Here is a 26,099-nt window from a genome sequence, read left to right as displayed (position 1 = left end):
GAGCGAAATCTCCATCCAATCCCAGAGCGGAGCAGTCGACGGCGAAGCCAACCGCAGGGAAGGGCAGGGATCCATCCACCTGCTCTGCTGCAGCCGGGCTCTGAGGACCCCACGTCGGTCCTCTCCGACTGCCCTGGTCAACGCCTGAGCTGATGCTGAAGACCGCCCCCGGCCCAAACCCACGTTTCCTCGTCCCCGATCTGCCGCAGCGCCTCTGACTACACCTGGCCTTCTTGCCCGGGCCTCTTCTCCCGTTATCCTCCTCCTCTCTCGCCACCACCGCCAGCCGGGCGCGCGTGGGGGCAGCCCTGGCTGGCAGGAGGGGGCGGGTCCTGCGACCGGAAGCCGGAAGCCGGAAACCGGAAAGGGCTCTGTGAGGACGTGTTCCGAGGAAGCCAGGGCCGGACCCGGCGCGGCCGGCGACATGGAGCCGCTATACCAGCAGACGCACAAGTGAGGGCCGCGTCGGGGCACGGGCGGGAGCGCAGCCAGGCTGGGCGAGGCCGGCTACCCTGGCTGGGGCCTCGGGCGTCCGCCGGTGTAGAGGCCGAGTCCTTCCGGCGGGGCGCAGCCCGGGGCAGCTCGGAAGCGCTCAGTCTCTGGCGGGGTGCCCAGGTCGGCGGCGGTTGGAGGGTCCGGCCTGATGCCTGGAGACGTTGGGCCGGACGGCTCCTGGGATCTTCGAGGCCGCAACCACCTGCTGGGTAGACTGGGCGAAGGGAAAGTCACACTTAACGGATCATAATGCTTTGTCCAGCACCTGCCAACTCAGCGCTCTGGATTGATAGAGCTGGTGGGAAGTCAGGGCCCCTCCACATAGTTTACTGTTGGACAGTCCGGAGACTGATCTAAGGTGTGACAGGATGCGATGGAGGGTAAAGGAGCGGAATCTTCTTTAGCAATTTAGAAAGAGCCGTCCCTGGGCTAAGGTCGTCAGAAAAAGCTTCATTGCAGCTCACAGTTCCTAAATGATGTCAGCACCTACTCCTCATCGACACTAAGCTTGTTGCTGCGACCCCCCCCCCCGCTTTTATTCTGATCTGGTTTATACTAAAGACCATAGTGATGGAGTGTTTGGTTTGGGTGAGTGAGACTACAGAACCTACTTTGTAACGGTATTAAAATGACAGAATATGGTTCTCACCCTGGAGCCCTGGGCTCATCAAAATTACAGGAAGGGATTAAAAAAAATTCAGCCTGTGAGTCCATTGGAAAAGGAATGGCATTTCTCATGTTGCTAAGGAAGGGTTGGTCTTTTACAGTTAGTCTTTTCTTCTCAAGTGCTGAATCTGGGAGTCCTGGTTCTAGACTTCTTCACCTTATTTTTCTGATCTGTGAAATGTCTGAGGCTGGTTCAACTCCGAGTCTCCTTTCAGCTTCATAATAACTGGTGATGGAGTGTCTTAAAGAGGAACACGCAACCCTGTGAGCATCAGCAGTTAACTTTTGCAGTTGGCAGAAATTAACAATTGTCTAACTGAATTGACACGGCAGTAACCGAGCATATGAATTTTGCTGGGACTTTGAACCCAATTGGTGGTTATCTTGTGCGGTGTCCCTGAAAGTATGTTGAAGGAGATTGATATTTTATTTTATTTTATTAATTAACTTATTTATTTTGAGATTGATATTTTTTTTTGAGATTGATATTTTAAAATTAGGTGTCTTGAAAGCTCCTGAATCACCACATGAACGAGTGAAAAGAAAAAAAAAGGGATGAAAATCAGAATAAACATTTTATACTTAAATAAAACTTCATTTGAATGAACATCATAGAGGAATAAGTAGCCAGGCTTCTATTTTCAATATTCCAGTGCCCATACTTGTCCTCTATATCATTCAGGACCATTCAGTGCTCTGCACCTTGTTATCTCTAGAGATTCTGATTCATTAGGTCTGGAGCAGAAGAAGCTCTATTTTTAACAAGCTCTCCCAAGTGATTTTGATGAGCAGCTGGGTGTAAAAACTATTATTTTATCCCAAGGTCAGTTTTACCTTTTTTTGATTTTGCCTTCTGGTGAGAGGCTAAATGTGGTAGAAGCAAGGTCAGGGAGATGAAAATGGCCAGATGGTTCCCACCACTTTTAAGTAAAAACAACCACTAAGGTTTCTGTGATGCTATGTAGGTTACACAGCAGTTTCATGCTGCATTTGGATCTATGAGCCTTTAAATAATTGTGATTGTTAATACCCTATTTTACCTAAGACTGAGGCGTCAAGGAGTTAAATGACTTGTTCATGGTCCCTCAGCTGCTATGTAGTGGAACCAGAACTTGAAACCAGTTTCTTTTAACTCCAAAACTTTGTTTCCTGCTTGCAGTGGTCAGAGGCATAATGGATACAAAGTGGGTGTATATGAAGGGGCATTAGGGTGGTTCCATGGACTTTAAAAAGACAACTTCATTTTAAAATTCTTCCTGGATCTTCTGCAGACTTTTTTTTTTTTTTTTTTTTTTTTTTTGAGTCAGCAACAGTGACTTATTATTAGGGTCTCTGTTTGTTTATATTATTACCCAAGCCCACCATGGACCCCGTGCTGAATGGGGCTAGGACTTAACAGTTTCTAGTGTCCACACTCCCAAGTCATACCTGTGTATCACCTGTTCCGTATTGGCTTCAGGTGTGTTTGTGAATTCCCAGTTCAAAACAGATTTCCTGGGATGCCTGGGTGGCTCAGTGATTGAGCATCTGCCTTCAGCTCAGGGTGTGATCCCGGTCCTGGATCAAGTCCCGCATCAGGCTCTCTGCAGGGTGCCTGCTTTTCTCTCTGCAGGGTGCCTGCTTTTCCCTCTGTCTATGTCTCTGCCTCTCTCTGCATCTCTCATGAATAAATAAATTAAAAATCTTAAAAAAAAATAAAACAGATTTCCCGCTTAGCATACTGTAGTTCCCACCCTGTCATTAATTAATACTTGCTTGGTTATTTTGCATTTATTTCCTCTCAGGTAGGAAATGTAGAGATTGGAATCATTTTCTTGGCAGTATCTTTTCTAGTTCATTCAAAGCCTATAATAGAGCTTAGATGGGAAAAGTCAGTAATGTTTCCCTACAACTTAAAGTTTACCTGTTTTAGCTTAGAAACCAGTAAAAGCCAAATGAAGGGTGTTTAAAGGGTAGGTGTTGCAACCATCTCTCCCTCTGTCCTCATAGAATTTAAGAATTGAAGGGGGATGGCACCTGGGTGGCACAGCTGGTTAGGAGTCTGACTCCTGTTTTTGGCTCAGGTCATGATCTCAGGGTTGATTGAGCCCAGGATTGGGGTCTGCCTTGGGCATGAAGCCTGCTTAAGATTCTCTTTCTCCTCCTCCCTCTGCTGCTCCCTGCCCACCAGCTTGCACACATGCAGACACGTGTGCTCTATCTCAAAATTTAAAAAAAAAAAAAATTTTGCCTGAGTGGCTTAGTGGTTGAGTATCTGCCTTTGGCTCAGGTCATGATCCCAGGGTCCTGGGATCCCTGTTCCGTGGGGTGCCTGCTTCTCCTCCCTCTGCCTGCAGTTCCCCCTGCTTGTGTGCTCTCCTCCCTCTCTCTCTCTCTCTCTCTCAAATAAATCAATAAAATCTAAAAAAAAAATTATTTATTTATTTATTTATTTATTTATTTATTTATTTATTTAAGAATTGAAAGGGACTGGCAAGATTTTCCATTCCAACACACTTTGGTCAGAAAGACCCTTTATAAAATCCAAGGCAGACATGCAGGAACTCTCCTTTTCCTTGTTCCTTTTCTTGAAGAATGAGAGTTCATAATTATTCTCCGGGGTTTTTTGAGGGGTAGGGGGTATGCTGAGTTGAAATCTGTCATCTTGAAATCTGGACCTTTTGGTTCTGGATCTCCCTTAAGGAGCAGCAATGGAGAACAAGCCCATTCCTTTTCCTGTATGTCAACTCTAGATATTTGAAGAGCACCAACTTCCCCGTTTTAATATAGAGGTTTTTTTTTTTTTTTTCCCCTTTTCTTTCCTCAGAGGCTTACTATCACTAGCTCTTTTGACAGTTCCTCTTTGTGATTTGACTTCTAGACTCTTTCCCAGTCATCTTGTTCATCATCTTCCATTAGGGGAAGCCTTTAATAGACAGGGTCCTTGAACAGATGGCTCCCAGAATGGAGTGCCGTTCAATATTGTACATGTGACTTTTTTAAAAAGTCAAAATACTTTTCATCCCTGACAAATTTCATCTTACTATTTTAGCCTAAATGAAAAACATTAATATTTATTTTGTAGTACAATATCCTAACTACTCATTTTTAATAATAAATTTATTTTTTATTGGTGTTCAATTTGCCAACATACAGAATAACACCCAATGCTCATCCCATCAAGTGCCCACCTCAGTGCCCACCACCCAGTCTAACTACTCTTTATAGCACAGAATCATGTGCAAATTTCATATGTTGGCTTTAAAAAAAAATTGGACAAAACATAAAGCCAAAGGCAGCCCTGTGGTAGAATGCTGGAAATCTCCCCTAGGATCCTTTGGGTACCTCATTTAGCCTGCCATGAAGCCCTCATCCTTAAAGCTTAAAATACTTGTCAATCCAATGAGATGTGATGTCTCATTATTTTGAATTTGCCTTCTCCTGATTGCTGGTCAAGGGAAGTATCTCTTTATATTGACTGTTTGGGTTTTCTTTACTGTCAGTTGCCTTTTGCGCATTTTACAGAAGTTCTCTGTTTGACTTTTCCTGTTGACTTGTAGCATTCCTCTTATATGTTCTAGACAGGAGTCCTTTCTTACTTGTTCCAGGTATTTTCCAGTCTCTGCCTTTTATTATTTATTTGTTTTTATGGCACCTTTGCTGCAGAAAAATTTTTTGTTTTCACGTACTCAAATTTACCAGCCTTGTGGTGTGTGAGGTTTGGGGATAGTTTTGTTTTTTGTCTTAAGAAGTTCTTTAACCTGAGGTCATAATATGCACTTTTATATTTTCTTCAGAAAGTTTTTTTAATTTAAATTCAGTTAATCAGCATGTAGTATATTATTAGTTTCAGAGGTAGAGTTCAGTGATTCATCAGTTTCTTCAGAAAGTTTTAAAGCCTTGCTTTTTCCATTTGGGCTTTAAACCATCTGGAGTTTATTTTTGTGTATTATGTGAGATATTGTCTGCTATATGGGTAACAAAATGAGCCTTTGGCATTGACTCTAGTACCTTCTTTTTTCCACTCATTTATGTCATTGAGTTCCCAAACATGGAGAGCTCTTTCTAGCTAGCCTCTATTCTTTGCTTCTTGGTCAGGGTTGGGGTTAGGGTTCGTCTGTCTGTCTCTGTACTGCTACCATATTGTTTTTATTATTATGGCTTTGGTGGGTTGTTTTTATTTTTAATATTTATTTATTCATGAGAGACACAGAGAGACTGTCAGAGACATAGGCAGAGGGAGAAGCAGACTCCTTGTGGGGAGCCTGATGCAGGACTTGATCCCAGGACCCTGGGATCACGATCTGAGCAGAAGGCAGACACTCAACTACTGAGCCACCCAGATCCCCCTGTTATTATAGCTTTGTAATAAGTGTTAATAGCAGGTGGGACAGGTCATCTCTCTCATACTTTGAAATTCAGAGTTGTCTTGGATACTCTCTGCCCCCACCCCTTTTTGTATTATGTTCCATTCCTGTCAGTGACGCTGCTAATTTTCAGATTTGCTCTATGAAGCTACCACTGAAAATTTGCCTCACTGCCTATGTTCAGGCCTTCTGTGAAATCCTAATTCTCCTTTCCATCAGCGTTGCCATGCGGTCCTCTACTGCCGTTCCTATGGTAACCCTGATCCAGATGTTGCTTAAGTCAAGCTGCATTCCTGTATCTGCTTCCAAATCTCATGTGCCCTCATTCTAAACTCTCAGGACTTACCTGACTGGAGTAGCAGTCTGGTCTCTCCATCTCTAGTAGTGATTTCTAGTTTCCTCTCAGGGCCATGCGTCTCACCCAGGTGCACTCAGGGTCATTAGAGAGCTGGCCTTGCTTCTGGTGCCATGGGTCATATTTAGAGGTTTCAGGAAAGCCCTGGGAAAAGACGAGAGGAAGTTGAAACCAACTTTGGACTCCTGGCTTGCATTAGTAAATTTGGGTTCACAGTTGGTGCTCATGGTGGAGGATGGCTGCTAATCTTTCAAGGGTTGGAGGTGATAGAAGAGCTCAGCAGACTCCTCCCATGTGCCTCTAATATGGAAAGACCAGACACACTAGGAGGCAGTTGTTGGGGGCAACAGAGGCAGTATTCAGTACTGATCACACAGGCCTGCCAGGAAGGGCTCCGAGGGTGACCTTGGCCAAGCCCAGGGGAGCCTCTGGAGAGTGCTCCAGGGCCTGATGTCTGGGATTGTGCCAGAGGTCCAGGGTACAGTGTTGCATTTCCAAAAGAGATAGCAATCACCTGGTATTGCTGGGGAAAGATGTTTACCAAACAGGAGATCTCTATCTTTCAGGACCTTCTCTGATCATCTCCAACTGATAGCCTCATCCCTTCTCCCCTCTGACCCCAAATCTCTTCCAGGCCGGCGAGCCTGATCGTAATCCACCTGACAATGCCTCTTTGGGTACCATTTTCTTCATCTCTTCCCTCAGTAGATCATGTCTTCAAAATGATCTTCAGAACTGCCTTCACCCCACCTGTTCCCTCCAGCTTACTCTCCTGTGTGCTTGCCTTTGCTTGGCACCACCAGGCACAGTTCCTCAGCTTTCTTTTTGTTTAGACTTATATGTATTAGTGCTCCCTCAAATCTTCTTGGGACTTCTCATGTCTCTCTGGCCTGTCATTCCTAATTACATTGTTTCTCAAGGACAAGGATTATATCTGTCCTGCCCTTTGGCCCTCCCTAGTACAGACCAGCGCTCGGCACATTGGGTCAAAGAACAGAGAGTGGGATTGGCTGGGTCCAGATTGGGGTTTATCACTTGCTGTGTGACCTTGAACAAGCTTCATAACCTTTCTGCGCTACAGTCGTCTTATTTATAAAACGAAGATGATAATGGTACTTTCCTCATGGGGTTATTGACTTTGCAGGATGTCTGATATGTGGCAAGGGCTCAACAAATGCTGCCTGTCGGTATTATTATTCATGTTCATGTTAAAATGTTAGAAATCATGCCAAAACATGTGGCCTAAAGTGCCACTTACAAATTTTACAGTTCAGTGATGCTGTCAATTTAAATCAGTTACATGTTGGCATCAGAAAACGTGTCTTTCCTGACCGAAGCACTGTTGATTACTCCTGTCTCACTCATTTCCTCTCTCTTCCTTTGATAGGCAGGTCCATGAGATCCAGTCTCACATGGCACGCCTGGAGACGGCAGACAAGCAGTCTCTGCACTGTGAGTAATTAACTATGGAGACCAGAGTCCTTTCTCTGATGACACGATGCTAATGGGCTGGGTTTCCTGACCGCATTTCTGCCTCAGGGGCTTAATGATTCAGCGCAGAATGAGTTCTGTTGTTGGGGTGGACAGAAAAACCCTCTGGCAAAGTCCCTGACTTCCCTGATTGCACCCTGTGGAATCCCACAAGTCTTATCCCCCATTACCCCTCCACTCAACCTGACATGGCCCTATGGGAATGGACGTTCTTCTCCTCCATCTGTCTTAATCTAATTACCAAGCCCTTAGAGGAATGTACTCCATACCACTTCAGGGATATTTAACTGGAATTGGTCATTTCTTCTGAGCTGAGAACTGTGGCTCTTTAGGAGGATTATTCAGAAACGAATAGCAATATTAATTGGTTTAGTTCCCACACCATGGTTTCTTTGGAGAAGAGCACTGCTTTTTGTTTTGTAGTTTCTTCTCTGTTACAAGGAAAGGTCCTGTCCCAGAGCTGGTCATAGGGGCACCGCTGGTTACCCACACACTGTGGAGGCCACCCCCTCACCTCCCTACCTGGCTGTGAGCGCACCGTATTTGGTCCACTAGTACCTTCTTTCTGCAGCTTCAGAGGTGTCTCTTTTCTGGGTTCTGTGCCTACCTTGATCTAATCTAAACTGTGTTTGTTAGCTGTAGGTTGGCCCAGGATGGTGACATCACTGTCTGCTGTCATGACTTTACTCAGCAAGAAGCAGTCTGGGTGCCCTTTTTTTTGTGCACAGTTAGTGTCCATGGGCTCTGTTTGCCTTCCCAGCGTTCTCATTGTCACACGATTAGAAATGGAAAAGAGGTCATTTCGACTGTTTATCAAAAGGGATAAGGAAAATGAGTGTATTTATCATATCTTTACCTCTGAGGATTCTTTCCTGGGCCTTTCCTAGTGATATTTGGTCTATTTTGGGGATTGCAACGTCAGTTTGCCCATTCTTATGGAAAGCCTTAAGGGAGCGTTTCTCTGTGTTTCACACACTAATCTTCCCCTTTGTGCTTTTTTTTTTTTTCTTTTAACCTCATTACTGTAGGGAATTCAATTGGCAGCCTTTATACTAGATATTTATAACTTGTATCTGAGAATAATCTCAAAGGAAAAGAGACCTAGTTCTGTTTCAGAAGATACTGCATTTTGCTTAAAATATTTCATTTCTAAAGGCAGGAAATTTATTTCTACAGATTTATCTAACTTTTTAAAAAATTGGCATTGTTATGGCTTTAACAGCTACATATATGTGTGTGTGTTGTGTGTGTATGTATTTAGAACAACGTTTACAGAGTCACTTAGTGTAACTTGAATTTTTTCCTGTTATTCAGTGGTACTTGCATTTTTCTCCCTTTTCAAATGTGTTTCTTTGAATTTATTGGATATGGAAAAAAGATATGTTTAATGTATCATTCTAATTTAAGTTCACTGTCTCTTTTCCAGCAATTATTCTTTTTTCTCTTTTGTGCAGTAGTAGAAAACGAAATCCAAGCAAGCATAGACCAGATATTCAACCATCTAGAGCGTCTGGAGATTTTGTCCAGCAAGGAGCCCCCTAACAAAAGACAGAATGCCAAACTGTGAGTGCTCTGACACCCCCAGCCCATCAGAGCTAGCCCAGGGGAGGCTATCGAATATTCTGAAAATCCATTTACACATTGAAAAACTGAGACTCTGTAAAGATAAAGCTGGCAAAGTCCCTAAAGGGCACAATTTCCACTTCAGGCATGCTTCCTCAACATAAAAAGCCTGTGAGGTGGCGGCTCAGAAGCTTCGTATCTCTTTATATTGGGTCATTCTAAAATTTTGCCTCCAAGTACTTTCTGACCAGATTGCTCACTTGAATCCTGCTGCTGCCAGGGAGATTTGCCCTACCCTTTGGTTCCCGCTGCATTCTTGGGTTGAAATGAAATCTTGCCCTTAATCACTTCAGTTTATAATGAATTACCGATCTAATGTTTGATATTCCTCCATAAAATTAAAATGAAACTCCCCTCACCACCTCCACCCCAGCCCCTGCTCCCTAAAGTTTTATGAAACTTTGTTGATGCTTTACTCAAAAGATGCCCTTGGGCTTCTTGGAAAGCGATCTAATCCATAGAAGGTCAGGGAGAGGTCTTTGAGCCTGCTTCCTGTCACCTGTTCCCTGTCATGCATCCAGAATCAGAGACCAGCAGATGCTTAAGTAAAGCTGTTGGAATCTTGTGTGCTACAACCTTGCTTTGACCACAGGCTGCTGCTTTTAGTTTCAATATCCTTGATCAAAATCAGATGATTTTAGCGGGGATAACACACAGTGATGTAGGGAGAAGTAAGGAAACATCTTGAATGCAAAGCCTGGCTACTCTAAGTGTGCTGCCTGAGTTTCCGGAATGTAATCTCTCTCTCCATTAATTCCAGTCGTGTTGACCAGTTAAAGTATGATGTCCAGCATCTGCAGACTGCTCTCAGTAACTTCCAGCATCGGCGATACGCGAGGGAACAGCAGGAGAGACAGCGAGAGGCGCTCCTGTCTCGCACTTTCACCACTAACGTAAGCCAGGCTCCTGGGGTGGGGATCTGCAGGTACTGGGCGGCTCACTGGAGCTGCGGCTGGGGTCTTGGAGCTTCATCCTTTTTGGGGGGTATCTGAAGCCAACTGAGCAAGAGGAGACTAACTGGAAATGACGGTGGACTTTGTGCATTGCCACAGCCACTAGACCTAGAAGGGAAATCTCTTTTTTTCTAATACAGAAACCTGAAAAGAAAGCAGTTGAATTGAGGGAATGGGCAGAGGTAAAAATGACCTGGTTTGACGGAGAGGTGGAAGTTCACGTGGTAGAAACGTTTTTCTGATCAGATAGAGACAGATGATTAGAATGGAGACCATTTGTCAAGAGGGCAGCATTTCAAAGCTGCCTTCGGGCGGTCACCATTGTGCTGTGTCTGTGTGTGGTTCCAGCGTCAGATGCATTAAAATGTTTTTGCCCCTAATCTGAGCAGCCATTTGAAGGAATTTGTTAACAGATACTTTGTTTTGGACAGATTGCTTAACTTGAGCCTGTTCAAAAGTGGCCTGTTGGTTCACATGTTGGATTTTTGGGATACCCTTGCCCCTGCCCTCGGGTCTCCATGGGCTCATTTCCTGCACATGGCTATAGAGCACACTGGCCTTTCTCATGTCCTGTGTAATATATTTTCATCAAGTGAGCTGGACTTGGAGGCCTTTTTGTTATGTTTTGTTTTGTTTTACAGAGAGGTTTTTTTTTTTTTTTTTTTAAGATTTATTTATTTATTCATGAGAGACACAGACTGAGAGAGAGAGGCAGAGACACAGGCAGAGGGAGAAGTAGGCTCCCTGCAGGGAACCCGATGTGGGACTCCATCCCAGATCCCAGGATCACAACCTGAGCCGAAGGCAGGCGCCCAACCGCTGAGCCACCCACGTGTCCCGAGAGGTTCATTTTCTAACAAGATCTTAGCTTTCAAAGTCTGCCATCAGAATTCAGACCAGTCCACATTTCACAGATATTTAAGTCTCTTTGCTGTGTCTACACTGGCAATAAATTTCCCTGAATGTGCCTGCATAGTTTTTGCTTCTCTAGGGTAAGCAGTCACGTAGCAATGATTAACAAATCAAAAGTGTAACGAGGACATGTTGGTGGTCTAATGGTAAGGATAGCTGTCTTTCTTGCAGTTTCAGATTTTCTTTTTCTTTTTAATTTTTTTAAATTTTTAAATTTTTAAAATTTTTTAATTTTTAAAAAATTTTAATTAATTAATTATAAGTTTCAGATTTTCATAGCTGCTCTTCAAAAGGCGCAATGAACTGTCCAACCCACTAAAAGGTGTGTGGGCGTCTGATACAGCACTGGGTATTCAGGCCTGTTTTAGGCCTGGGACGATCACTCAGAATTATTTTGTTTCTTACCAGCTTGGTGTGGGACTGTGTAGACAGTGTCCCTAGAGAAAATTGACTTGCCAAATGAAGTACTTGCTGGTCATTCTGTGAGCTGCAACTATAATACATTTTTCCCCATGAGCTATATATACTCTTTCGGGTGGGAGGTTAAGAAAAATTTGTATATAAAAGGCATTCTGCAAATGCCTGTCAGAGCTGCTCGTTGATTCATTCAAACATTAGAGTCTTTGCCCCACTGACCATTAGCCGTGTGCAGAACACCATGGAGGGTGCCAAGAGTAAAGCTTGTGGAAAAATACAAAGCCATGGCTCCTACCTGTGAGAAGCGTGTCATCTGCGGGGATTGAGGGTAGATGCATGAAAAATGGCTCTGAACTTGGGAGGAAAGATGAGGTGGTTTAGCTTCTTCATGATGATCAAAAGAGATGGGAATGGCACTGCTTGGCAGACTGAAGAACGTGCCATCATCAGGAGGCAGGAAAAAACAGCATTATAGCCAGTCCTGACTGCTGTATACAGTCTACTTCGGTGTAAACTTAGAGTTCCAGGGCCAGTCTCCATTTGGTCTCTACAGGATGATTAAGAGGGCAGGCTCACTCTCAGTAGTGAGATGCAGGCCCCACTGAACTTAGCTCTGCATGAGTCAAGACAGGCCGCTCCACCTCTCTGGGCTTCAGTTTCTTCACCTCTAAAATGGGAATGCTATGGTAATTACGCCGTAATGTCTGCATGAAGATGCGGGGAGCTTAGGGCAATGTGCACGCAGAGTGGAAAGGGCTTGATCAACATCTGTTTTTCCCTTCCTCCCTTTCTTTCCAGACCTTTCTTGCCTGCTTAGAATTGTCCCATCCGGGCCACGCTTTGGCCTTCGATGGAAAGCACAGGTTCCTCTACCATTAGTCTCAATCTAATTGCAGTGATAAGCTGTAGGTAAAACAGCTGCAGACCAAAAGCAAACAGTTAATATTGCGTTAAGGGAAAGCAAAGGAGAGGAACGTGTGGAATGGGCTGAGTTCATGGTCAGAGAAAGCCTTTAGGAGGAGCCCAGCAAGGCCTTGAAGGACCGACATCTGTCCTAGACCATGGTCATGGCAGAGAGGCAGGAGTTAACGGGCCTCATGTAATGGATTCGTTTGCAGAGTGCCACATCTGAGGAAGGTTGCTCTTGCTCTGAGCGAACAGAGGCCACCCAGGTCTCTGCTTTGCATTTTCCTCTCTATTCGGTTCCTTTGATTCTTGCACCATTCCCTCTGGCTATTCCTCGAGCTTGGCCTTGGCCCAAAGGTAGAGTGGCCAGATGTGGCGGGATCCCAGGAGCCGAGCAGCCAGCAGAGCTAATCCAGTGCCTGCGTCTCTTTCACAGGACTCTGACACCACCATCCCAATGGATGACTCGCTGCAGTTCAACTCCTCCCTCCAGAAAATTCACCACGGCATGGATGACCTCATTGGAGGAGGGCACAGTATTCTGGAGGGACTAAGGGCCCAGAGACTGACTTTGAAGGTGGGGCACTTCCGGGGGACAGGGACCAGGCCCCTTGTCTTGGCCTCCTCCAACAGTTTGGTACCCGCATTTACCTTTCGGCTCTTTATCTTCACATTTTGAGATTTTGATGGAGCCTGGGGTCCTTCCTGTCGGAGCTGAATTATTGCGAGTCCACGGGTCACCATGCTCCCTTTACCAGTAGCTATTTCTTGTGCTCACTGTGAAGCATGATTTGGCATCTCTTGGTACCTAGGTCCTTTTCCCTGTCCCGAACCTTTCGTGACAGTGGCCGCTACAGAAGGAACCAGTAAGATCCAAGAAATTCCACAATTTCAGAAATTACAGAATCCATGATTCTAAGAAGGCAGATGCGGCCGTATGTGGCACCTCCCCCTCCGTGGCTTCTTGGAGAGCCCCTCCGGTGGACCACCTTGGACACCACATCTTTTGTGCACCTGTAACCGAAGCGGATAGTAGTGAGTGGTGGGGGCTTAGGGCTGCCCTAGCTGCCTGGTGGCAGATGGCTTCTAGAGCACCTGCTGCTGAGCTACAGCACCTCTGTACTTTTGGTAGTCACAGGTGTTTTCTAGAAGCCCTGCCCCATTGGCTGAGACTCCAACTCCCCCCTGACTCCCACCCCTTCCCCGGGAGTGGTTTACAGAAACATTACACAGATTCTGATGTCAATCGTGGTGTTTCAGCCTCAGCCCTTTTCCTGTATCAGCCCTGATGGATAATGGGGTGTGGGCTGCGCCTATTATCAGGGTGTGGTCCCCTGTGAACGAAGCAGTCCCGGCCACTGAGCTGTGAGAAACAGTCACTCGGAAGTGTGAACTTTATCTTAGTTTTTTTTGGACCACGTTGAGCCTGTCAGCTCCACAGGCCTTTGGTACATTGCTGACCAGCCCCTGCCATCTTTACCAGGGAGAAGGTCAGGCAAGCCGCGAGGGACAATTAACCTGCCACTGGCTGTGGTGGTGCTTGTGGTCCTGAAGTATGCTCTCTTGACAGCTTCACAGGTGCCACCATTCTGAGTGGCCGCCTGCAGTAATCTCAACTGATACATGATGATTAATCTACATTTTCCTTAGAAAACTGCCCACAACCCAGTAAAACAGTAAAACCCTTTTATTTATTTATTTTTGATTGGGGGGGGAGGGGGCGGAGCTTGCAGAGGGAGAGAGAAAGAATTTTAAGCAGACCCATGCTGGGTCTTGATCAGGGGCTCAGTCTCACAACCCTGAGATCATGACCTGAGCCAAAATCAAGAGTTGGACACTTACCGTCTGAGCCATCCAGGCGCCCTAGTAAAAGTCTTTTAGGACAAAACTCCCCATGTCGTACCCATGTACCTGGGAGGTGGGGTTAGTTAGAGCTTATTGTTAAAACAAATGTTCATGTCCTCGCAAAGTCTCGTATTACTGGGGAGTCCAAGCAACATTGCCCCTACACTGTCCCCAGAAGGAAGTGCCGGGAAGCCTGGCAAGGTGGTTGGGGTTGGAATGTGAGGTTTCTGATTCAGTTTCCTCTGGACATCTACTGCTGCCTACCTGTCTTTTAAAGTCTTTTGATTCCCTCCTCCCACCCCAGTCCTGTTGGGGTTTTCTGCCTAAACCATTTGAAAGGAACATGGGAGAGAGCATGAAGGAACTGGGCCATGATTTGGGGAAATTTGGGGTTGGAAAGGAATACATTTTTTTGAAATTTATGTTAATTTTCAAGTGATTTGCTACTTATACTTCATATAGTAATAAAATAATCTGAGCTAAACAGAATCTTTAGCGAGAGCCTAAATTTTACCATTACTGTTATGGAAAAAACATGTCTCTGGCCTTCTCGTAACAGTAAAGTTTGACTTGAGAGATGTCTTTCAGTAAGGCTTGTCTGTCATTGCGGGGCTGAACCTAGGTTTTGAATTCCTGTCTGTGATGCCTCATGTTGTCTGCACCTCTTCCTCTTCTCTCTTGCTCGTTAATGCATTGTTGATTTAAAAAAGGCACGTAGGGCATTAGGTTAGATGCCATCCATAAGGATGCAGTGGGTGACGTGTGTGGAAGTAGGCTATGGGGTCTGTCCTAGGAGTCATTTAAACTTATTACTTCATAAGAAATTGTGCTTAAAAACAAAAATTAGAAAGCCAAGAGGAGGGGCAGGCTGGGTGCTATGGGCTGTTGATTGAGGAGTAAAATATCCTTTTGCCTTTGGTGGTGTTTTGTAAGGGATCATGGCACTGGTAATTGTACCCTTCAGACCCTTTGATAAACATGGACATTGACCCACACATTACACGCCGAAGAATCCCAGAAATTTCTATTCTACAAGGTGAACAAGCTGATAGCCAGGGTTTGGGAGTTAAGAAGCAGAGGAAAAGTTTTTTGATGTTGCCTTTTTTTTTTTAAGAAAATGTATGACATTGTAAAAAATTTTTTCTTGAGATATAATGTACATACAAGAGGCGCACAGATCTAATGTGTGCAGGTCATTGAATTTTGGCAAGTGTGCACACCTTTGTAACTCACACTGCTCTCTAGACAGACCATTTCCATTGGCCCTGTACAGTCCCTCCTGCTTTCCTAGCCAGTTTACCCCTCCTTTCAGGCAACCATTGTTCTTATTTATCTCACCATTAAGTAGTTTTGCCTGTTACTGAACTTCACATAAATGTATTCGGAAGTATGACTTCTTCCTCTCAGGAATGTTTTCCAGGCTCTTTGATGTTGTTCCATGTAGGTCATTAGGTCCTTTTTATTGTCAAGTAGTATTCTAGTACAAAGATTCACTGTACATCGTTTACTCATTCTGTGCTTGGTATACACCTGGGTCTCCAGCATTTGGACATTCTCCTATTTTCCTTTAGAAGCTTGTGTTTAATTTTGTGATCCATCTCAAATTAATTTGGGGGCATAATATGAATTGAGGATCTTTTCACACACATACATGGGTATAAAATATATGAGACGTGTGTGTGTGTGTCTGTGATCCCCATGTGCCTAGAGTCCCTTGTTCCAGCACATTTGTGGAAAAGACTTTTCTTGCCTCCTTGCTTTGCTCTGGTACCCTGATCAGAAGTCATTTGACCATAAGCGTGAATCTGTTTCTGATTAATGCTGCTTTTTATATGCTTCAGGCATGACCAGGAGACTGTCTGTTGGTAAAGTCCCATTCCTTGGCAAAAAGAGCTGATCGTTGTTTTTCTTTCTCTTCTTGTCTGCCCCCAGGGGACTCAGAAGAAGATCCTTGACATTGCCAACATGCTGGGCTTGTCCAACACAGTGATGCGGCTCATTGAGAAGCGGGCTTTCCAGGACAAGTACTTTATGATCGGTGGGATGCTGCTCACCTGTGTGCTCATGTTCCTCGTGGTGCAATACTTGACATGAGCTGACTGAGCCCAGTGGCTGCACATTGTTCCCACTGCATTTGAATCTGTGTGAGTGTGTGTGCGTGAGAGAATGGGGGGACCCCAGAGGCTGCCTCCTGAAATGTATGCCCTTCTCAACTGTGAAGACCACTTGGAAGTAACTGTCATCTGTAACCTGGTGGGAGTTTCAAACCTGCCCTGTTGTCTGTGACACCATGGAGGGGGAGCTAGTGCCACCAAGATGCACAGTACTTAGGAAATGAAAGGAGTACCTGTTCTCTCTCTCTCCCTCTCTTGCCCTCATGGGGGAGGAAGTGACAGAAGGGTAAGGGATGAAGAAGGAAGCGGGAGGGAAAGAACAGCTTCGCTGGTTTCTAGCTAACACGCACCCTGAGATTTCATAGTGAGCCTTTCAGGTAGGACTGTCCGCTTCATCACCATCTGGCCTTTCTGGCTCCTTGTGGAAAGGTCAGAGCAGAAGCAAATAGAAGGAAGGGAAGGAGGCCTTCTTTTCCCGTGTCCTTGTAACACATGGATTTCCATGCTCTTGCTACCAGCATCCCCCACCCTCAGTGACAGGCAGATGACTAACTGCTGGTACTTGTCACCCTTCCCTGGAAGCAGCTACCTAGAGGAAACAGAGGCACCGATGCCATTGCAGTCAGCAAGTAAGATTTTCCACATTAAGGTTGTTGGGTGTTCCTCCTTTCTAAAATAAGGCCAGTATTATTCCCTGAGAATGTTCAGTCTTGGGACTGAGGCCCCTAATCACTGATTCTTTCCCAGTGGTTAATAGAATGGGTGGCTGCTGTGGTTTCAGGACTGCCACCTGGCATCATGCCCAGGCACTGGTGGGCCTCTGCTCCTGTCCACCACCGCCCCCCACCCCCACCCCGAAAGCCACTGTGCATGGGGGTTAGTGATGTACCATCACAGCGTCTTCTCTAGTTTCAGCGTCCCTGGTTCTCTGGCTCTCTTCCCTTCCCCGAAATCTACTAGCATCTGCCAGCCAGTCCCCCATTCTTCCCAGCCAGCATGGGCAGGGACCACCCCGGAGACAGCCCTGGTGTCCTGTGTGTCTCTGCTGTCGGACCAGGACCTCTTTCCTTCTCTGACCAACCCCAGGTTAAGGCTATATCAGTACCTGGTGTGTTTTGCGATTTCTTGTAAAGCCAGCTGCTCTGTTGTAGCTGAGCACTGCATGTACTAGAAAGACCTAGCGTGTGTTTTCATCTGTCACAGGCCCTGCCTGCCCCAGGCTCAGTACCTTATAGCAAGATGTAAAATAATACTGAGAATTTCCCAGAACTGGATCCCTGGTCAGTATTAACTCCACCTGTGATTGCCTTGCCCCATGTGTGTCCTGGGTTTGTTTGTTTGTTTGTTTGTTTGTTTGTTTTGTCACCTGGACTGTCATCTGTTTTCCTTCTCTATGTGTGTTCTATTCCACCTCCTTTATTTACCTCCCACCTGTTTCTGTAGCAATATTTGTCTTTTCTAGCATACTTTTTGGCAAGTGTTTCATAATTGTCACAGATTTTTAACATGGGTTTCCCAGGTGCTGATTTCATAGTTGGTGGGTTCTCCATGGCTCCTAGCTCCCTGTGCTAAACAGGGGCCCTGGATTTCCAAGGAAGGGGAGGGAACTGTGACCCCTTCATAAAAGGGTTGAGGGCCCCACCAGAGTAAGAATGGTGGCCCAGAGGGTAGATAGCTGTCTAGGCATCTTTAGACCTAGGTCTGACTTTGGGGAGGTGAAATTTGCAGCACCCTCAGCACCCTTGCCAGCACAAGGATCTTAGCAGTCTATAAAAAAGGTTCTTAATGCACAGACCCGGTTGTCCTATTCCCTGGGCATCTGAGGATCCTGCCAAAGAGCATCCTTTAGAGGAAAGTGTATAAGGAACAACTAAGCCCTGCAGACCTGGACTTGGGGACACAGAAAATCCCCCTAGCACCTCTCCCCCTGCTTTGCTGTTGTGATAGGTCTGTTCATAGTGTACACCAGTGTGTTCGCACACTTCACAGTGAGTGCTGGCCTTGATGTACCAGAAGTAAGACTTTCCGTCCTGCTGTACTTTCAGAGCCATCCTCCCCACTTGGTAATAAAAATCATAGAGGCAGTTTGTGGGTCTTTGCCGCCTGGGGCTAGGGAATGGCAGCCACATGGTGTCTGGAGGCCCAGAGAGATGGGGAAGGCACAAGTTGACTTTCAGTGTCCTGTGTGAAACACACCTTGGCCTATCTGGGTGCTACTGTTTCCATCAACCACCAACACCCCCTACCCTAACCCCCCGTGTAGGGAAGGGTTCCAGGCCAGGGAAGGAGCACCCTCTAGTGGAGCTGGGGTGAAATCTTAAAACAGGCAGGTCTGTTGGCGGCATCTGCGACCTCATACAAGATTTGAGTGTGCCTGTTGAAGACAGATGGGTTGGTTGTCAAGGAACCGGGAAATAGCTTCATTCCAGGGGAGTTTGCTCCAGGTGCAACTACCTTAAGAAAAACCAAACTCAAGGACCCAAAAGTAAGTAGGAGCGTCTTGATTTCATAGGAGGCCTCACTGCTGGGTTTTTCCCAAAATCTTTTGCCCTTAATGAATTTAGATGGGTCTGATTTGCAGATTTGGATTTATACCCCTTGTTTTTGAAACATCAGTTAAAGTTGAGGTTTACATTTTATTTAGAAAATTATATTTTGTCACTACTCTTTTTTAAAGTTTCAGGCCTGAGATTCTCACACACAGCTCCATGGCCAGGGTTAGGCTGGCTACCTTAGAAGCAGCTGGGAAACGTTTTTAAAATTGTAGGTTCCTGGGGTCTATCCCAAACCTTCTAAATTAGAATATTTTTTAAAGTCTAAGGTAATTCTGATGTGTGTATTTTGGAACCACTGTCTTTTTAGACAGAAGGCTTTTGTCTTAATCAAAGATGATACCATTTTAAAGTAAATGCTGAATTCGATAGGGATCTGTGTATAAAGAGCAAAACTTTTATCAATGTCCAAAATAAAATCTCACTTGTTTATATCCTATCTTATTCCAGAAAAGATTTGAGGAGACTTACAGGTACTAACAGTACAACAGGAAGAAATGAGGACCAAGAACAAATAAGATTAGTGTCATTACTAAGAAAAAGTAATGCAAGTGCAAGTTGTGAAGCCCTTCTAGAACTATTCTGGGTTTGGTTTTGAGCCCCAGCATCCAAAGCAGAGAGAAGCATTATCTGTTGTTGTCTCAGTGGGGTTGGGGATGTCTTTCATTCAGAGGAAAACCCAGACCCTTAATACTGCTGGTTTGTCTGTGGCCCTTACTGGAAGTCAGGTGTGGTTATTCTCCAGGGCCGTCCCTCTGCTCTCTACAAACACTCTGAATCAGGTCCTGTATTATCTTCATTGTGTAGGTGGCTGAGATGTAGTGACTTTCTCTAGGCTGTACATCTGTCTGGCCTCATAGCCCAAGCTCCCAACCATGGCATTGAGGGGCCTCCCACACTCAGGATGGGGGGCAGGAACTATAGGCAGAATGCCAGGGTTGAGTACAGGCTATAAGGCATTTGTGCTTCACATGGCAGGTTCTCCATCTTGAAGTATTTTCCTACTTGAAAGTGGGAGAGGAGATTTGTCAGGGGAAGCTTCTGGAAATAGAGAATGGAGCTGTACTCAGGCATCGCCACTAGGGAGCGACATAACCCTACCTGTGGCTGGTCTGCCGGGTGCTGAGTCTGGGCCTGAGGCCTGGTGTATTTGGAAGAGGAGGAAACGGGTGTCCACTTGGGTTGGTTCCTTTTTTTTTTTTTAAATAAAATAATTTTTATTGGTGTTCAATTTACCAACATACAGAATAACACCCAGTGCTCATCCCGTCAAGTGTCCCCCTCAGTGCCCGTCACCCACTCACCCCCACCCCCCGCCCTCGTCCCCTTCCACCACCCCTAGTTCGTTTCCCAGGGTTAGGAGTCTATGTTCTGTCTCCCTTTCTGATATTTCCTACCTATTTCTTCTCCCTTCCCTTCTATTCCCTTTCACTATTCCCTTTCACTGTTATTTATATTCCCCAAATGAATGAGAACATACACTGTTTGTCCTTCTCTGATTAACTGACTTCACTCAGCATAGTACCCTCCAGTTCCATCCACGTCGAAGCAAATGGTGGGTATTTGTCATTTCTAATGGCTGAGTAATATTCCATTGTATACATAGACCACATCTTCTTTATCCATTCCTTTTAGATACATAATTCACTGCTGAGTGGCAGCTCTGGGCTGTCTTGTGGGGCTTTGGGATGTGGCCAAAAATGACCTGAAACCTATTAGTTCTGATTTTCAGACTCCCTTTCCACTTGGTGTTTCCTTTAGCACACGGACCTGTTTCCTACAAGAACGGAAAATGTTTCTCAAAAGTGTGTTCATTCTTACTCCCCGTTTTATGTCCTTTCATTTCTTGTGACACATGGGAGAGGAGGGAGGTGGGATGGGGTAAGGGAATCTGGGAGGTCCTGGGCCCCTCTGGTTCAGTTGCTAAGTTCCCTGCCAAAGGAACCCCTCTGTGAGCATGCCCTCCCCGCCTCTTCCCTACATCATTCTAGCACAGGGTTCTCCACCTTGGCTGTACATGTGCATTCTTCCTGGAGCTTTTAAAAATACCCATGTGTGGGTCTTAACCTGATCTAGTCTGATTAATTGGCCTGGCATGTATCCTGGGCATGAGAAGTTTTACAGGTTGTCCAAGCAATTGTAACATGTAGACAAGGGTGAGAAAGACTGCTCTAGCCCTAGAGCATTCGACACAAGGTGAGGCTGTCCCCCACAAACTGCCCTGTGGCCACACCAGGGAGCCACTGCCCTGACCACTTGGGGTGGGCTTCGGGAGGGTGGAAGCTGGGTTCTCCTATCAGGTTAGGGAAGGGGTCACACCCTTCCTGGCCAGTGGACCCCCATCATAGACTGCTACCTCTGTGTCTGCTGAGTGAAGCACCTCAGGGTGACGGGCCAGTGACTCCTGCCACCCTGGTGCACCTGTTAGCTCTCCCCAGTTCTTTGTCCTCCCTGGACTGCTTGGTCTTCTTGGAACCTCCCGTACTCTTGCACATCTGCACCTTTTTCACAAGATATTTTCTTCAGGGTGTGCCACCACAATCCCAGGTCCTCTCCAAGAAGCCCTGCCCTCGATCCCCGACAGACCCATAGCACTGCACATCTGGGGAACAGTGGAGATTCAGGTGTGTCTTCACTACAGGGACTTTTGTGCACCCTCTGTGCATAGTAAGTGTTCAGTAGCTCTTGGGGTTCACTGGCCTGCAGGAGGCACTTGATGAGCCCAGCCCATGCAGGTAACACATTTCTGAGCAATGGGTACAGTGGTTCAGCAAAGTTTTTGTGGCCAGGCCGGGAGGAAACCAAAAGATTCACATGCCGCTAGCCAGGTGTTGTGTGTGGTTGAAGCAAAAGGGGAAGAGGTGTGGGACTTCGATAGTGAGAATGCATCAGGGACTGTTAGGGGAGAGACCAGTAGGGGGACCGATTCATCCTGGTTTTGTTTTTTTTTTTTTTTTTAATTTTTTTAAATTTATTTATTTATTTATGATAGTCATCAGAGAGCGAGAGAGAGAGAGAGAGAGAGAGAGAGAGAGGCAGAGACACAGGCAGAGGGAGAAGCAGGCTCCATGCACCGGGAGCCCGACGTGGGATTCGATCCCGGGTCTCCAGGATCGCGCCCTGGGCCAAAGGCAGGCGCTAAACCGCTGCGCCACCCAGGGATTCCCCCCATCCTGGTTTTAAAGCTCAAAGTCCTAACTCCTGGCAACCTCCCCAGGCCAGAGTGAATCAGGATGGTTGGCCACTCTAGCTACACTAGAGGTTAACAAAAACCCGACAAACGCAAAGTACCCAGGAAGCGGGGGGACTGTGATCTTGGAGGCTGACCCCCCAACTTAGAGATTCCGCTAGTGGAGGCTCATCGGCACCTCCTGGAGAGTTGACGTGGCCTTGACTGAGCCGGCCACCCGGTGCCCCTGGTTCTTTAGGACCAGGCCACCAGAGCCCAGCATGGGCCTGGCACCCTCGTAGCTGTTCCAGGACAAGTGTGGGTGGGAAGCAGGCCCTGTCTCTGCAGCTGGCAGGAAGGAGGCACAGGGCAGCGGTGAGAGACTGGGATCCAGGGTGCAGGTGGCAACCACATGGCAGGCCCCTCCTGGTGCCTCCACTTTCTCTTAGAATGGGGGTAACGCCTGTCCCACGGTGCTTCCCACAGCAGACGCAGGGGCTCTACAAACACGCCGGAGGCCTGGAGCAGTGGTTCTCAGCTGCGACTGCCTCCTGGAGAGTTTACAAAGTCCAGGTTCGGGGCCTTGCCCCCAGAGCCGTGGAGTCACTTAATCTGGGGTGCAGCCCGGGTCTCAGGATATTTGTTCGAATTTTCCAAGACAGTCTCCGGTACTGACAAGGTTGAGACCACTGCTCTAAATGCCTCCCAGGTGTGGTTGGTAGTTATGCTTGCTTAACTGGAAAGACAGGAAGTCACACAGAACAACTGGAGGACAGTGACCTGCAGATGTGTTCAGGGTCAGGGGCAAGAGTCTAGAGTGGTTGTCACTGTGGGCTAACCAGGAGGGGCCTTCTGGGAGAGTGAGGTGGTGGCCGCAGGATGACAGAAGCCAGGTGAGGGGCAGTTCCTGAGCTCTGATCAGCCTTGAGCTGCGGAGGCCAGAGGAGGGGGAGGGCGGTAGGTGCCAGGAGGGCCTACACCCCATCCCCTTCTTGCACACAGCTCCTGGCGGAAGTGCTGCTGCTCAGAGGCCCGAGAAGCCTCGGTGGAGCAGAAGCCTTGGTGGAGCCGATCGCTGGTGGGCAGTAACTCGTGTGTGCCCTGTGCAGCCAGGAGGCTGGGCCGCCCCCTGCTCCCCCCGCCGGCGGCCAGGGCGTCGGGCTCCCCGCTCCTTCCCCCTGGGACCGCGTGGGCAGAGCCCACCCTCTGGCCCTACTCCCCTCCCGGCCCCTCTCAGCAGACACACTCTGCTAAGAGTGTCTCGTGCCCAGGGCATGTGCAGGGGCAGAGGTGAGGGGTCAGGGAGTTGGACCCCTGTAGGAGGGAAGAAGAATCACCGCTGCCCCCCAGACCTCCCCAGGTCGGCGTGAATATCAGATAAAACCCTGAACTCTCCTGAAGATCGTCCAACTTCTTGGTGCTATAGGCATGGGGTAAATTCATCGTCCACGAGAGCTTCTGTCAATAAACCTTTTTTTCCTTCCCCCTGCTTTACTCCTTTGGCAGAGGGCAGTCTCTCTTACCACAGTCCAGGGACCTCTTGGAAGAAGAGCAGAATTCCAGAATAGAAGTCGTGGCCACCTCCTTCGATGAGAAAGCACGTTGGGATAAGTCTTCGGAGGTCACCCATTTGGGGCAACAGCACTTAATTAAAGATGTCGAAGGCCTGAGATACTCACTTGAGGAAAAATATAGCTCAATCCTAGTTCTGTGCCTTCTTACCATGAAAAGTCATTTTAATAGTGACAAGAGGGCACCTGTGTGGCTCAGCCAATTGAGCATCTGACTCTTGGTTTTGGCGCAGGTCATGATCTCAGGGTCGTGAGAACAAGCCCCTCATAGGGCTCCATACACAGCTGGGGTCCATGTGTCCCTCTCCCTCCCCCTCTGCCCCTTCCCCGTCCGCTCTCTCTCTCACTTTCTCTAAAATAAATCTTAAAAAAAAAAAAAAATCATGACCAGCAATGTCATGGGGTGGTCGTAGGTGCCAAGCAAGTAGGGTGGACACCAGAGACCATGTCCAGAGGACAGAGTTCGGACAGGGGAGGGAGTGGTGACAGAGCACCTCCTGGCAGAGGGAGGACTTCAGCTGAGTAGAGGATGGATCAGCGGCCAGAGCTGTGGTACTGACTACTGTTTTCCCCGATGGGGACGTCAGGGAGGAGAGCCCAGTTCTCAGCTGGCTGGGTTTGGGGTGTCCTGTTGAAAGGGTAGGGAAGTATTGGGTGGGAAGCAGGAAAGGGGTGGCAGAGAAAGGCCAGGAGGTGCTGCTGTGGATGCCAGTATAGGGATCCCTGGGTATCCTCCTGAAACCAGAAACGTAGGAAGGGGCCCTGCTCGTGCCCTGGACTCTGGGCCCAGGAGCTCCTGCTCAGTAAAGAGGGGTGTGTGCTCCTAAGGCAGCCTGGGTAAGTGTGCAGGAGAATGGGTGTGCTGGGGCTCTGGGTGGCCAGTCTCAGGAGCATCCAACAAACCTGGACTCCCTCGCCCTGGTGAAACCATCAAATGGACTTGGGTGTGGGGGACTGGCACTGCTGTGTACCCTGAGAGACCCTAACAGCTCATTTTCTTGATGGTGACATGCTGATGAGACATAACGGAGGAGTCAGTCTGGTGCGGGGTGTGGATAAGCTCAGCTCTGCTGGGAGGACCTGACCACCAAGGACTGTGGACACGATCTTTTGAGGTGCGATGTAGCATGATGGGGCTGGTGGTGTGCTGTTTGGGATGCAGATGGCAGACGTGGCTTACAATCCTGACTTTTCCACTCTGAGCAGAGCAGCCTTGGGCCTAATCACCCTGACCTGTTTCTTTGTGTGTAATGGGAATAATAATATAGAATGGTGGTTCAAATGGCCACACTTGGAATCTTGCCAGGAAGTGACAGTGATTTGTAAGAAGGCAGAAGAACTTGAGTGATAGGAATCAAGCAGGCCTGCATTTGCAGCCCAGCTCTATCCCTCTCCCTTTTAAAAATTTATTAATTTTTTAAAAGATTTTTTTGTTATTTGACAGAGCACAAGCAGGTGGAGTGGCAGAGGGAGAGGGAGAAGCAGCTCCCCGCTGAGCAGGGAGCCCAACGCGGGGCTCAATCCCAGGATCCCAGATCATGACCCAAGCTGAAGGCAGATGCCTAACTGACCGAGCCACCCAGGCACCCCAGCTCTATCCCTTACTAATTGTGTGACCTTGAGTGAGTCACATCACCCAAGCCTCTGTTCTTTTACCTTCTAGGGATGAATAGAGCCCATCTCACCGGCCAGCTGGGAGCCAGTGAACACTGCAATCTATAGGAAGTGCTTACTGCACAGACTGGGCCATAAAAAGATAGTAGCTAAAGTCTTGTTGTCAGCACTGCGGGAGACCCGAGTCTGGTGCCTTCTTCTTCCCCTTGATGTGGTGGTTAATCAAAGGGTCTAATATCCCCACAGAAAGTCCCACCAGCATTCTCCAGGGGGACCGTGTTTGTGAATAGGTTCCGGGGATAGAAAACTGAGTTTGGTACCAGAAGACTGGAACCCAGATCCCTACTTGATTACTTATGCGTGCTCACCCCATCTCTTCCTCGACCTCAGTGTCCTCGCATGTGAAATGGGGATGGTAATAATCACCCTCAGAGGTGTAGTGAGGACAGAATGATTAAGCATGTGGGGACCATTGAGGATCCTCTGGACTGCAAGAGGCAGCAACCCCAACTCCAAATAGCCAAGCAGTGAGAGTTGTGGAGCTGGGGCAGGCTGCAAGGTTGGGTGATTCGGGGCTTGGTGCCCTCAGGCATCAAAGCCAGGCTGGAGACTGCCGAGGTTCCCCAAGGATAGTGGAGTTCTGGGGAAGAGTTGTCAGAGACACCAGAGTTATGGTGGAAAGGTCAGACTGGAATCATTGCCCACCAAAGTTCCTTCATCTATTCACTCAGTAAATAGTATTTGAGCACCTGCTACTTACGTCACGGGGCTGGGCCTGGAGTCCCAACATGATTTCACAAGATCCCATCTGCATCAGTGATTTGTTCTTGTGTAACCAGTCACCACAAGCACCTATGGGCTTAGAACAACAATACTCAGTTCTACCTCATGGTTTCCAAGGATCTGGAATTAGGATGGGGCCTGGCTGGGATGGCTCACCTCTGCTCCATGCATGATGCTGGCGCCTCAGCAGGAAGATTCCAAGGCTGGGGAGGAGAATCATCTGAAGGTCAGTCATGTGTCTGGTGTTTAATGTCCGCTGAGCCCCTCAGCCAGGGCAATCCCCTGGA

The 26,099-nt window shown here is 47.3% G+C and overlaps 1 protein-coding gene across 9 annotated transcripts; it reads left to right on the top strand.

The window, feature by feature from the left end:
• Positions 1 to 20,495, top strand: GOSR2 (golgi SNAP receptor complex member 2). 9 transcript variants are annotated; one of them, XM_035721225.2, is made up of 6 exons: positions 24 to 453; positions 7,250 to 7,314; positions 8,811 to 8,916; positions 9,737 to 9,869; positions 12,601 to 12,741; positions 15,942 to 20,495. In XM_035721225.2, the coding sequence occupies exons 1-6, from the start codon at positions 425 to 427 to the stop codon at positions 16,101 to 16,103; spliced, it is 636 nt and encodes a 211-aa protein (XP_035577118.1). In that variant the 5' UTR covers positions 24 to 424; the 3' UTR covers positions 16,104 to 20,495. The 9 variants fall into 9 exon arrangements, with proteins under 9 accessions (XP_035577119.1, XP_035577118.1, XP_025292430.1 ...); XM_025436641.2 differs by having other exon boundaries at positions 298 to 453; positions 8,808 to 8,916; XM_025436642.3 differs by having other exon boundaries at positions 366 to 453; positions 8,780 to 8,916.
• The last annotated feature ends 5,604 nt before the right edge of the window (positions 20,496 to 26,099 follow it).

This window comes from Canis lupus, chromosome 9 (assembly GCF_003254725.2).
Source record: "Canis lupus dingo isolate Sandy chromosome 9, ASM325472v2, whole genome shotgun sequence".
In the NCBI taxonomy this organism is placed as follows: domain Eukaryota; kingdom Metazoa; phylum Chordata; class Mammalia; order Carnivora; family Canidae; genus Canis; species Canis lupus.
The sequence above is the reverse complement of the archived record's forward strand: the minus strand, read 5'-3'. Positions and strand labels throughout refer to the sequence as shown.

Excerpts from the sequence above, each read along its gene's own strand:
- GOSR2 (XM_025436641.2), top strand. The coding sequence starts at position 425 with ATGGAGCCGCTATACCAGCAGACGCACAA. Across the intron at positions 8,917-9,736 it reads AAAAGACAGAATGCCAAACT|TCGTGTTGACCAGTTAAAGT; the intron begins GTGAGTGCTCTG and ends CATTAATTCCAG. Across the intron at positions 9,870-12,600 it reads CTCGCACTTTCACCACTAAC|GACTCTGACACCACCATCCC; the intron begins GTAAGCCAGGCT and ends TCTCTTTCACAG.